The 13976-nt window shown below is 35.6% G+C and overlaps 2 protein-coding genes across 3 annotated transcripts in view; both read right to left on the bottom strand.

Annotated features, from left to right (window-relative positions):
* LOC107668819 (testican-2-like) overlaps positions 1–2637 on the bottom strand; it is a 29265-nt gene extending 26628 nt beyond the window's left edge. For both annotated transcript variants that reach the window (XM_016460814.1, XM_016460815.1), the window contains exon 1: positions 2328–2637. In XM_016460814.1, the coding sequence (XP_016316300.1) occupies positions 2328–2516 (189 nt within the window). In that variant the 5' untranslated portion in view covers positions 2517–2637. The remainder of the gene's footprint in view (positions 1–2327) is intronic.
* A 7040-nt stretch (positions 2638–9677) lies between these two features.
* The window catches only part of dnajb12a (DnaJ heat shock protein family (Hsp40) member B12a), a 6908-nt gene continuing 2609 nt past the window's right edge, over positions 9678–13976 (bottom strand). Inside the window, exons 6-9 of the mRNA XM_016460818.1 lie at positions 11001–11110; positions 10543–10715; positions 10265–10399; positions 9678–10157 (exon numbers count right to left, since the gene is read on the bottom strand). Coding sequence (XP_016316304.1) covers positions 10275–10399; positions 10543–10715; positions 11001–11110 — 408 coding nt within the window. The 3' untranslated portion in view covers positions 9678–10157; positions 10265–10274. The remainder of the gene's footprint in view (positions 10158–10264; positions 10400–10542; positions 10716–11000; positions 11111–13976) is intronic.

Genomic DNA, 13976 nt, shown 5'->3' with positions numbered 1-13976 from the left:
TCGTTTGACAGCACTAATATATATATATATATATATATATATATATATATATATATTTCCATTTATAATGAAATAAAAAGTAATCAGAGCGAGGACACCTCCTAAGAGTTCTCAAATAAACTTAAACATCAGTCTCATTACAATGATCTCATGCTGTATCTAAAAAATTAAGATGTTATAATCAACCAAGAATGGAATACACAATGAATATGAAATATTAATGTCAAATTACACGCATCTATATATGCATCAGCGTGTGCTCATGAGCCTTTCATGTTCTGCTGCTTTCATCAGTGTTCGCTTGAGTTATATCATTATTCTGCTCTGAGAACCTCAGAGGACTTTAAAAGCCAGCATCAATTTGGATTATTTGCCTTTGTCACAAGCAACACGTTAAAGATGAAATAAGCTGTGTTCAGAGACAGATTAAATGTCAGAGTCCTCATCAGTTCCATCTCTGTCTCTGATCAACGATAACAGGTGACTGTTAAAAAGGTACTGATCTGTGTCAGAGGGCCTGTTGATGTCTCAGAATCCTTGCAATCTCAGAATAATATATACATTTATAAGCATGGTTTACCATGATATGAAACCACATATAAATGCATTTTAATATTGATTCTTTGTTTTGACAGGAGCTAGGGTTGAGACAGTCTGTGTGAGCGCATTAAAATCAATATCCAATTACAATGCAAATTATGTTAATCCACGAAGTGTGTGGTTGGGCAAATATCAAGGTGAGAAGTTACTCATTTGGCAGTCAAATGAAATATTTTTAAGGCAGTCGGCTATAATTAAAGTTCTAGCATTATATTAGTTTTGCTGGGAGACAAGTTTACTTTTTTGGTATATATTCTTATTCAAGGGGTCCTGATTCTGTCATATCCTGCACATACTGCATGTTATCTAAAAAATACCGTTTTGCATTACTCATTCACAATTAGGATCTTCCCATCTGTGCAATGACATGACAACCCAAACAAAACAGCAGACAGCGTGTCATGGGCCAGTGCTATTCAGTGCTACTGAAGTGTGTCACCTCAAGTACAGTTCAAGAAACAGCAGCAAGAACAACCTGCATTCTAATTAGATGGTTGAGTCAGAGACAGTGAAAGGGCTGAGACTTGTTTTCTCAAAGCTGTTTTGGTTTTCTGTGTTGGACAAGCATCGCTCCTCTGCTATTCATATGTTTGAGATGGTGTGATCAATAGCCATTGATTGGAGAATATAAAGTCTGCTGCAGGGCCTCGTTTGAATGTAAGCCACTGATGTAGAAACGCTGTGCCCATCTATTTATAATCCCAGTCTAATTCGCACTTAATCTTTTCATTCCCACATTTTGATAAATTCCGGGTTCTCGTAGATGTGTTTTTCCACCGTAATCATTTAAGGAGTTATACACTTAATCCAGTTCTAGAAGGGTAAAAATAGCTACCGGCCAAACACCGATTGAGATAAATCACAGTTTCTATTGGACGGTTTAATGTTTCATTTGGAGCAGCAAAACTCAACAGAAAACAACCGAGGACCTTTTAGTTTTCAAGAACAGTAGGTCACCTGCAAACTATAAATAAACATGAAGTCGTAATATTAATCATCACCATACGTAATTTTGATTGTGTTGCATATTCATTGATTTTTGACTAACAAAGGATGTTTTTCCTTACAATGTCTTGGATGATTTTATAAAGAAATGCCATTGAATAAAGGATCAAATAACATACCTGTACAAGGACACATGCTACAACATGACCTTTGAGAGATAAATCAATCCATAAATCTCCCTCTGAATACATGTGAAGTTCTAATCAATTATTAAAGTTGCCTATTATTACATCACATCAACCAGCTGGGCAATGACACTCTAATGCAATCTGCTTTATTCTGTAATCAAACCTATTGTCAATTAAACAAACAACAACAGATGGTACATTGTTACCAAGTACGCTATATTTAGGGTTTGACTGAAAATCGGATAATTGTAGAGCAATTTACCTTTGCAGGATACTTTTAAAGATACAAAACGATTTGTCTAAAGTCTTTTATAGATAATTGTATATATTTAAAGCCTTTTAGTACATTTACAGCATGAACTCAACAGTTCAAAGCTATTCTATCACAACAACAGCTATTTATTATCTTAAATGCAACTGCTTTGACAAGTAAGATTGATTTCTAAGGGAATGCTGAAGGACTAATGGTGTTTTAGGAATAAGACTGTCCAGCATTACCATTCTTAACACTTCCTAACAATCGGTATTGATACGAGCTAAAGCAGAGAGTCAGGTAGCCAAATGTCATCATTCATCGCCTCAAGGATAACTCACATCTCTGAAGCGGTTCCAGTGCTTGATCTTGCGGCTGTACTGGGAAATGGTGGACAGCCACTGTTCATCTTCCATGAAATTCCCCGTTTTCTCCGCTTCTTTCCCGCTCTTAACGTCCACCTGCACGGAAAACCGTACAAGCGTCAGCAACGGGACGAGAAGACGTCCCAGAACATTCATCCACACCATTATTCCGCTTGTCTGATGTCTCGATTGCTCTGCTTTAACGGGCGAGAGACGGATGCTGAGACTACAGTGAAGTGTGACCTGATTACAGGATGCGTCTTCCCTGTATAGAGAGAGAGAGAGAGAGAGAGAGAGAGAGAGAGAGAGAGAGAGAGAGAGAGAGAGAGAGAGGCGCACAGATAAGGATAAACTAAGGCTGCATCTTATGAATACAATTAGCATTCCTCACAGAGAGAGAGAGATGAAGAGATGAAGACGCAAAGAGCTGCTGCTATCAAAGCTTGTCAGTAAACGCTCGCTCGGAATTTCATTAAATTCTGCTGTCGTTATAGCTATTATAGGATCATTCGAGATGCCAGTTAGCCCATCACCACTTAAAACAGAAAATAACCATGGGAAAATAAACATGCTCCACACTTTTACCTGCCATGCGTTTTTAAAACAGAAGTGTTTTTCACTTAGACCGCGGGATGACCACTAGACTGTCCTTAAAACAAATGTACCATTTAATTTTATTTTCTTGTTTTTAAATGTATGCATAATAATAACGTTTTTATTGGATTTTACAGGTGTCGCTATACGTTTGGTCACTACTGTTGTGAAAAATATTAATAAAAACATTCATAAAATGATTTTTTTTTTAAATAGCAAATATTGTAGTCATCTTTCTGTAGTTTATATATTCCATTTATATGAGATACTGAGAACTAAATAATTGAGGTGAATCTAAATACCTCAAACAATTTATTTATTTACAATTGGAGAAAAATGAACAGATGTGGGGATCTTTATGCAGGTTACATCAATACTCCAGTAGGAGGACAATAGAGACTATCATTATGAGTGCTTGCTCACTCATTCAATAATTATTTCAAAACACTGAAATGAAACAAAGGACTGTCCTTGTGGGTCATTGGATCGTTCACTCAACCTATTTGTTGAAAAAACTGCTTCCCTTTTTTAACAAATATTGGCTAATTCGAATTAATCAATTTTTGAGTAAGTTGGTTGAGTGAATGATTCAATGATTCACTCATAAATACATTGGCTACTACAATTCCTGCAATAAAGTATTGTAGAAAAAGGAAATGAGTCGAATTCAGCCAATATTTGTACATAAATACCTAAATCGCATTTTCCCCAGTGACAAGTGATATCTAGCCACCACTAAAATGTATTTTTTTCTTTAAGCAGGCATGACATACTACCTTAAATTTTGTAAAGTCAACATTTTATGTAAACTTTATATTTATATATTGATTTACATATTTACGCGCATATTTAGATTCACACACTTCCTATTTCTGTTTATTGAAATTTGCTGTAAATAGACTGAGCTATTATAGCTTGTTTTGTTGTAGTACCCATAAATCAGTAGATAAAAATGTTTGTCATTTTGTTGCATATTGCGTTGTAGTATTAACCTATTTGTAAAGAGCTGTGCAGGTTTCACTTGAACAATGTGTATAAAATGGTTTGCTACACCTTCATTTGCAGCAGGCCTTCAGTTTCATTAGATGTTTTGTGTGCACAAGGGAAAATCTTATTATTTCATTGCTAATGGCAAGATATTAAGTAATATAATCTGTTTCCCAAATGCAACCAGTTCATATTAATGAGGAGCATAAATAGGTATTTGGAGTGAAACCATTTATGAGTGTGCTATTTAATACAGCTTAGGTTTGATAAGGTGTATGGACCAAAGCAAGCAGGCAAATACCATGTTTTATTTCAACGAAACTTAAAGTGCTCAGATAGAAACATGCACCCTGATACTGACACCAAAACGATGTGACATACAAAGCACTGACTGACAGGACAATTGACAGAACACACATGACATCGTTTAGCTGTGTGTGAATATGTCCGTGTATAGTGAAACTCAACCCTGAAAGCCCCACAGGGGGTTTCAAGTGGTCATTTTTGACCATGGCTATAGTTGTCACTTGCTGTAGTTTCATACATACATACATATATGTATGAATATGTGTGACACCGGATTCATATGAAAGAAGATAGGCTGCAGGCAAGCAATGCAAACCTCAACATACTTGACACAGAACATACATCTCTATTAAAGACAGGGTTTTGACAAGCTTTTTTGTATGCATACTGTATTTGTCACAGTTGTGTAAACAAAAACACAAAATTCCAATTATAAATATATTTATATATATATATAAAACACATAAATATCAGAATAGAACACTGGCATTGATGCATTTGGCAGACAATTGTAGGCCTATGCAAAGTAACTTTGTGCCGTTGTGCAAATTCATGCAAATTCAACAGAAGTGATTTATTTTTCATGAAAGGCCTCTTTAATAATAATAATAACATGCACAATTTTGAAGAAGTTATAGAGGCTTTTTCATGATAGATAGATAGATAGATAGATAGAACATGACATCTATGCTGACTAAGATCTATAGAATCAAACCCAAGGTCTTGTTGTTGCCAGAACCATGCACTGTTTGAGCTAGATAGGAAAGAACATAAGAGACATATTGACTCTATATGACTCCTTTTCCTCTCACAAGTACTAAGAAAGAAACATCAATGTTTAAAGGTGATGTTGTACCACACGGACCAGGACAGCGTGCAGTTTTTCCCTGCTCTCAGCACTTCCCAGCACTGCATCGCAGTGTCACTTCTGTCACTGATAGGCTGCAGTGAAGGCAAATCCTACACTTACCCTGCTTCATTTCATTCTTTCGTCTGCAACAAGACTCTGAAAAGTCCCAGATTTCATTACCTTGCACAGCAAGTTACACTCTTCTATGTTTCCCTTTAGTGATTTTTAGTGACACTGAAATGTCTTTTTACCTTTGGTTTCATTTTTGGCTTTGCTGATTCAAGGTGGCAATTTTTTCATAGGTAACGAGACATATGGACATATACTGTATATTCTAACATGGTTATAGGAAAACTGTCATATCTCATTGATCATATCAGTAATCACCGACTGACTGTACACTATTCTGTCTGCTCATCAAATAAATAAAAAGACATGTAGCCTAATACTGATTCAAAGCAACTGTTTGTGTATTTTTGCGATTTTGGAGCCAGAATTTTGTGGGACAGAAAAAGAGGCCATTCACCTTTTTAGTCAGTGTACCATCATCAGAAGGATTTTGAAACTGATATTTCAAGGTAAAAACTTACAGTCAAAGTGACCATACATCCATACGGGATTTCTAATTGCCTAACACGTCAGAGTTTTGGCTTTGTTCTCATATATTCGCTCTCTTTTCCTCCTATATTATACGCATGCGTATTTGCATTGCATTCATTGTTCTCTGTAGATCCCACCTTCTCACACGTCACGATTGGTCGATTACAAAGCCTGCATGCTATTGGTCGAACTACTTTTCAGTCATTACCTTCAGCAAGTATGAAAACAATAGAAAAACAAAGCCGAAACATGGACATTTGAGGCAATTTAGAAATCCCGGTCAGAACATGACGTATAGGCACCCAACACAGGTCTAATTCTTCGAGGGTGCCTCAAACAACAATCCAGTGTGTATTTGTGTTTGAGTTAAGAAGAACACAGACATCTCTGTTTTCTTGAATGCATTGGCCAGTCAGAATCCCTCGCTAAAAATGCCAGAGTTTTTGTAAAGTGCTGAGTTCTGCTCGCGAATCCTCTCATAATAACAGAGTGGACACAATGTAAATAAAATATTCATTTTGCAGTGTAGACAGTTTCGTTGATTATAAGGGAACTTTGTGAGATTGCATGAACTAAAATGAGTGACAGATTTTTAGTGATTATAAAGGGAGTGCTCTTGTGCACTTTCATTTGATCCATTCAGAACATGTGTAAAACCTTTGTTGTCTTTCATCAGTTGCATCAGATAGCTGACGAATATACTGCAACAGTGTTACAATAACATTAATACAGAAGTACTCTGAGGTATGACAGAAGCAACGGTTTCAGTTGCAAAAATGAGCAGACTGATACACTATTGCCATGGACGACAGTGAATATTAAGTCATAATCACAGGATGCTACTACTGACCAATCAGAATCGAGTATTTAGAGAGCTATGTAATGATAATATCTGATAATCTATTTTCTCTGGATTAGAGTTTGTTTTTTAAGCTTTAATCCTCAATTCCGCATTGCAAGGTGTCATTTTTCAGTGCTTCCTCACCAGTATAAATCTGCACTCAAAATGTCAGCATCTGCGTTCTTTTTCTCTGAAACACACAGCATAATCTTTAAAGTGGCTCAATTAATCTTCGCTGAAGGCGTTAAACAATGCCTTAGCCTAATATTGCCTCCCTCCGTCTACAATAGTGGCAGACATGATCTTTGCACAATTTTGCTGACAGTAGGATTTTAGAGTTGTTTTAGGGTTAGCTTCCCTCAAAAGGGGGACAATTTGTAAATGGCATGACATTTTAATAAATTACTCATCTGTGCAATAATGTCGCTGAAGGAAAGCGACCTCCTCATGGTCCAATAGATAAGTGGCTCGGATCTCTATGTTAACCTTAACTGTAACTTTACACCTAAACTTGCTGTGCTGTGTATTGGAACTGCATGAAAGAACACTACATCTCAGCAAGAATTATCCAACAACATCAGAGTTTCTCCTGGCCCTCTGGGAGCTGGGATCCTTTTCGTCCTCCCCTGCAATAAATCAAATCTTAAATGGAATAGTGTTTTGGATGAAGACACACAGAGAGACATTATTTAGATGCAGTGTGCATCTATACTGGGTTATGTTCTTGATATTAATAATCAAACACATTTCTCTATCAATCAAAAAAAAAAAGAAAGAAAAGCTCCAGTATTTTGTAGTCAGACGATATTGTCATGCCATATGCAGTCACAATTAGTTCATAGTTCTGGAGATAATAATGGTTTCAAGACTTTAAACATCAGTGACCACAGACAAAACAGGAGTCTGTCCTCTTTCCTAAAAGCATGGCGTTTCTATGGTTACTGACTACTCAGATCAGTCCAGGGACTGTTCTGTTGCTCCTCCCCTCTCTGTGCTGTCCATTAAATCAGCTCAGTCCATGATTTCATGAAACTCTGACCACCAACACTGAGCCCACTTGCATCAGTGAAAAGTGAAGTGACATGGGGCCAAGAATGGTGACCCATACTCAGAGTGCGGTACATTCCCTCCCCCACCTACAATCCCTGCCGGTACAAGACTCAAACCCACAACCTTTGGATTACAAATCCGACTCTCTAACCATTAGGCCAGTCAAGACACTTGCAGTGTCCTTTAGTCTGCCTGGATTTCATGAAGATTGAAAGGACAGTTATATATAGGTAAAGCTTTTTTTAAGCATTAGGGATCAAATATATGCCTGTGTTGTTCACCATATATAATATTCAGATGTGGAATAGGTTTTATGACTGTGGGATGAAAAGGAAGAGGTGATCATCCTAATACGAATGCTAGCAACAATATACTTGATATTAATGTGCATTTTTGTTTTGTATGTTTATGTATTGTTATTCCAATGTGAAAACCAAAGAACACTGAGGTTGATAAAATTAAAGCGTTCATTTCTTTAATGATTTCTATGAGCAAAGCTCATGACTGCCACCTGGTGTGCAATTACAACAATATATGCCTGTGTTGTTCACCATATATAATATTCAGATGTGGAATAGGTTTTATGACTGTGGGATGAAAAGGAAGAGGTGATCATCCTAATACGAATGCTAGCAACAATATACTTGATATTAATGTGCATTTTTGTTTTGTATGTTTATGTATTGTTATTCCAATGTGAAAACCAAAGAACACTGAGGTTGATAAAATTAAAGCGTTCATTTCTTGAATGATTTCTGAGCAAAGCTCATGACTGCCACCTGGTGTGCAATTACAACACCCACTGTTGACTGATAATCCCAAGCTATATACTACTTTACAGAAGTTTTTTTTTTATTTGTTAAAGAAATTCATACTTTTTTCTGTAGCACTAAATCAGCATATTAGAATATTTTCTAAAGTATCATGTGAGACAGAAGACTGGAGTAATGGTTGCTGAGATTTCAGCTTTGCCATCACAGGAATAAATTTAAATTATACGAAAATAGCAAACAGTCATTTTAAATAATAATAATAATAATGTTACTATGTTTTAATCAAATAAATGCAGTGAGACTTCTTTCAACAACTAAAAAAAAAAAATTACTGATCCCAAAACTTTTGAGCAGTAGTGCATGTCCAAACAGACTTGACCCTAAATATTTATTTTTCAAAGTAGTTGCAATTTTCTCACTTCAAGACAGCCTTAAAGGGCAAACTAAAATAATTCTTTGCGGAATATGTATTTAAATCTCATTGTGCTTACCTCATAAATCAGACAGTTGTAAAAGCATCATAATTACATTTCTTGTAGATTCATTCCCAAAAGAACATAAGGGCCAAAAAGAATGCATCAACCAGATCTTAAAGATGATTTAAATACCTTTAATTGGGCCAATTCAAATTGGGTTCATCATTTTGGGTAATTACAAATATTCTTTGCTTTAGATCAAAAAGTCAATAGAGACTACAAAATGAACATTTTACTTTCAGATGGATAGCCTTTCTGAAGCACCAACTGGTTGCAAATATTAAAAAAAAAAAAAAAAAAATCTTTATATGGCAACAAAATTAACCTTTAAAAAAAAAAAAAAAGACTGTCACAAGCTTAATATATCCTCGGAATGTGAAATTAGGCATAATTATGTTTCAACTACATTTGTTAAAAAGAAAATGTATTCTTATTTATTTCTTTTTCGGTAACTATGTTACATTACATACACAAAAAAATCATAAAATGTTGCACTGAAATGAAAGAACATAAAATATGGAAGAAGAAAAAATCTCCAAGAACATTTTAGTGGCTAATTGGTCTAAGCACTAATGTCAAGCATTGATGTATTTCCTTCCTATATTACATAATGCAGAGACTTACAGTATACATTAAGACTGGATCTGGCAAGGCACTTGATTATGCTTCAGAACCCTCCATCTACACTTTGCAAAACACTGTTAAAATGAATGCTTCTAAGTTTCTAAAAATAAATTAAAATGGAAGAAAATAGTATGATACCATTTAATAAATACAAACATTAACCTTCCATTTGCATAAATCTCAAACATTCTTTTTAAAAATCCAACAGGCAAAACCACAGGGAACAATTCATTAAATGCTGAATGACACCGGTGTAATCATTTGACTTCCTGTGGTCAGATAAACGGATCAAACATTACTAGAAATTTCAGAATTGGCTCAGAAAACCCAAATATGGGTATTGAAAAATGCTTTGAGAAGAATAGGTCTAAATAAAAAAAGATAAGCAGTAAGCTAGCAGCATTGATTACCATTTAACAGCTGTGCACTTTCCTCTCTACCAGTAAATCATCCAATGCTTTATTTTTTTTTAATTCATTACATATTTAAATCCATATATAAAACCATTTCGCAGATGTTAAGATCTTCCATGAGTTGTAATTCTCCTAAGATTTTGAAGGAGAGATGAGAGTGAACCCATGTGGCACCAGGATGGGCTATCTTTGTTTCTCCTTAACTGGTGCAATGCAATGTCCCATTTTAGCAAAGAGAACAGAACATTTCTGTATATTATCATCTTCAAATGACGTCTCAACAGGACACCACCTGAAACAGAACAAAATGATAAAACACAGTCAAAGAATGTCCACAGATAAACACTAGATAATCCACTAGACGAACAATTAAAATTCAGAAAAGAAAAGTAAACTCACATTCTGCTACTCAATGACCATGTAACAGAACCTGTATATCTGAAAGTTTCGAGCAGCTGGGTGTTGCCATTTTCTGTGCCCTTTGGTATAAGTCTGTGTCTCCAAAGTAACGTGCCCGATACAACAAGCCTTCCTCTGCAAACAAGAGCACATATGTCTACATCTTCAGAATATTTTGCTAAAATACACTTGCATTATGTGGACAGGCACTGTGAAACACTGCTTTATACATCATCTATAAACATGCATTATTAAGCAGCTTCATATGCGTCACATACTTTGTTGCTTCTCCTTCCAGCAACTGTTTCTCAGGTTTGATATATAGTCCTCCTCCACACTTTGTTCAACATTCTTAAGATTCATCCCCGTATATTCTTCTGAGAAGTGGTCGCCCACATAGTAAGGCACCTTCAGAGTTGCAGTGTGTCGCCTGTTTGTGTGGCCCATGGATCTAAAGCAGGTGGAGTGTTCGATAACGTCAGAGATATTTATCACTTGAGTGACATCCATCATGCTTTAGCAAGATAAACATTTTTTCTTTCAGAACATTTTTCTGTGAGGTTTAAGGATATGAAAACAAACACATACAAATGGTTAACTTAGTGTGATAGCTAACTCAAAATGCACAATGGGATAGAGAACGTGCTTCATATGACTATCAAACACACACACCGGTGTTAAATAATAGTGTATTATAATAATATACCAAGTACACATTAGTCAATGTTGGTCTTACGGTCTGTGGCTGAGGCTGTATGGAGGACTGGAAACCATCATCTGGCTGAGAGCCGAGACTATGATCAGAAGGAGTATTGGCATCAGCTGTACAAACAAGGCAAGGCCGCCCTGGATGATAAAAATCATTCATTAATATTAAACAGTACACCATGACATAATGAAAAAAACTATTGCTATATTTCATCAGCCTGAAATCTTCTTTTAAATACATACCAACTGGCTCAAATAATGCAATTTAACATATCATAACGTATTGAACGTAACACAACATTGTGCAAAAAATTGCTCAAGAATATGAAAATGTTTACTTTACCTTCTAATTACACTACACTACACAAATTATGTTCCTCCTCACAATTTTGTAGGGGTGCTCCGATCAGGATTTTTGAGGCCGATCACTGATCGCCGATCACTGAAAGCAGTATCTGCCGATACCGGTCACCGATACCGATCTTTTTAAAGCCTTCTTTTTATAATTTATAGCTATTTATAGTGATATTTCAATCAGGATTTTTAGACATTTATTCAGAGCCTGAATAATTTCCGATTTTTCGAAAATGGGGGGGAATTCCGCTCTTAGGTGACTCTTGTGAGAGGGGAAGCACTCAAGCCGGCCTCCGCTCACTCTAGGCCGCCGCTCACTCTAGCCCTCCGGCCGACGCTCACTCTAGCCCGCAGTGTGTTTCGTTGTGAAACTACTTTGTTTGGTCTTCCAAAAGAGGACACAACTAGAAATCAGTGGTTAAGTTGTATTTACAACACTGTTCCAGAACAGTTCAACCCAAATATTAATTTGTGTGCAGCACATTTTATGGAGGACTGTTTCCTGATCCTGGGACAGTAGACTACAATGCCGGCTGTTCTGACTCACAGACTGTAAGTACGTTTTCATTTAAAGGATTTGCCACTGATGATTCAAACGCGAGTTTTTAGCAGTGTAGAGTAGCGCTTGTTTGTCATTTCTCCGATCACAAATGCAGACATGGTTTTATGTTTACGCGGCGCGATGCAACGCGTAAAAAGACAGTACAAGTCATTATAATCCGTAATTATGTCCCCACTGGATGCAACAAATGCCTCGTTTATAATGGGTTTTAATGTTTTTGAACCGTCGCTCTGGCCGGACAGGGCATCACAGTATGGCAAGGGGCGTAACATTTCCGTCACACGCTTGAGTACCTCACCTTCAGCATTATAATTATTTGACCTGTGCCGGACAGAGACGGTGCCGCTGCATGTCTGTGCCAAACCGCTCACGGCAGCATCATCAGCTTGAGATCGGCCTTTTTAGAGACCGCCGATCAAACATCCCAACGTGATTATCGGCCGATAGTGATCGGTAGCCGATCAATCGGAGCACCCCTACAATTTCGTCTAGTTTAAACCAAGATACATTTACTTGAGAAGCAAAATAATGTAATATTGGATGTCTTGTTTTATTAGAAATTGATCAAAATGAAGTGAGTTCATGATTAAAACAAGAACAAATATCTGCCAATGGGCTCAGAAAAATTTACTCAATTTAACTGGGAAAACAAGTTTTCATACCCCATTGACAGATGTGTGTTTTTGTGTTAAGCATAAACTCTTAACACTTACTATTGTTCAATTCATCAGAAAATAAGACTTCATATATTTAATTTGCATCTCAAGTAATTGTAGTTTTATGTTTTTTTTTTTTGCAGTGCAAGCAACATTTAATGCCATGAATATGTGATTTTAAGACCTTTTTAGGACCTGCAGAAACCCTGTGACATAATCTCATAACACATTTAATAAAGGGCTATGCTCTTCTTAATTGTCATTTCACCTGAATATCAACATTTGTGAGCTTTAGTCAGTTGAAACAGTATTGAGGTCAATTGATCTAATTTTGTGTCTATGGAAAATAGTGATCTATGACATTATATTATGTTGAATATCAAAGGTTCTTGTGTAGAAATGTTAATGAGAGACTTGTGGACATATTAATGTTTTTAGATTTGTGGAGTAGGGCTGGACGATATGGCCAAAATTTATATCACGATATATATTTCTTAATTTCGGTTGATACGATATAATTCCTATATCGATATGAACACTATAACAAAAAAGCCTCATAAAAACTGCCAAGAACACCCACAACAGATGTCTGTACCTACAAACTTCTGAAAAATTATTTTTCCAAGTCTATGAAACCCCCCCCTTATAAAACTATATAATATTTAAGGAAAAAAAACCCAGCACAAATAAATTAATGTTCACCTTATATCAAACTATAGGCTGACATACACTACCAGTCAAAAGTTTTTGAACAGTAAGATTTTTAATGTTTTTTAAAGAATTCTCTTCTGCTCACCAAGCCTGCATTTATTTGATCCAAAATACAGCAAAAGCAGTAATATTGTGAAATATTTTTACTATTTAAAATAACAGTTTTCTATTTGAAAATATTCTTAAAATGTAATTTATTCCAGTGATTTCAAAGCTGAATTTTTAGCATCATTACTCCAGTCACATGATCCTTCAGAAATAATTCTAATATGCTGATGTTGAAAACAAATGAGTAGAATTTTTTTTCAGGTTTCTTTGATGAATAGAAAGTTCAGAAGAACAGCATTTATCTGAAATAGAAATCTTTTGTAACATTATAATCTTTTTGATCAATTTAAAGCATCCTTGCTAAATAAAGGTATTATAAATAAAATAATATTGCAGCGCTAAATAAAATTTATATTATTTCTTTCTTTTAAAAAAATTATACTGACTCCAAGCTTTTGAATGGAATAGTGTATAATGTTATAAAAGCTTTTTATTTCAGGTAAATGCTGATCTTTGGATCTTTCTATTCATCAAAGAATCCTGAAAAAAAAAATCTCAACTGTTTTAAAGGGGTCATATGATGCTTTTTTAAAGATGATTATTTTGTGTATTTGGTGTAACAGAATATGTTGACATGCTTTAATGTTCAAAAAACACATTATTTTTCAAATAC

Source organism: Sinocyclocheilus anshuiensis, unplaced genomic scaffold, assembly GCF_001515605.1.
Source record: "Sinocyclocheilus anshuiensis isolate Anshui unplaced genomic scaffold, SAMN03320099.WGS_v1.1 scaffold72, whole genome shotgun sequence".
NCBI lineage: Eukaryota > Metazoa > Chordata > Actinopteri > Cypriniformes > Cyprinidae > Sinocyclocheilus > Sinocyclocheilus anshuiensis.
Note: the sequence above shows the minus strand (reverse complement) of the source record. Positions and strands in the feature narration are given on the sequence as shown.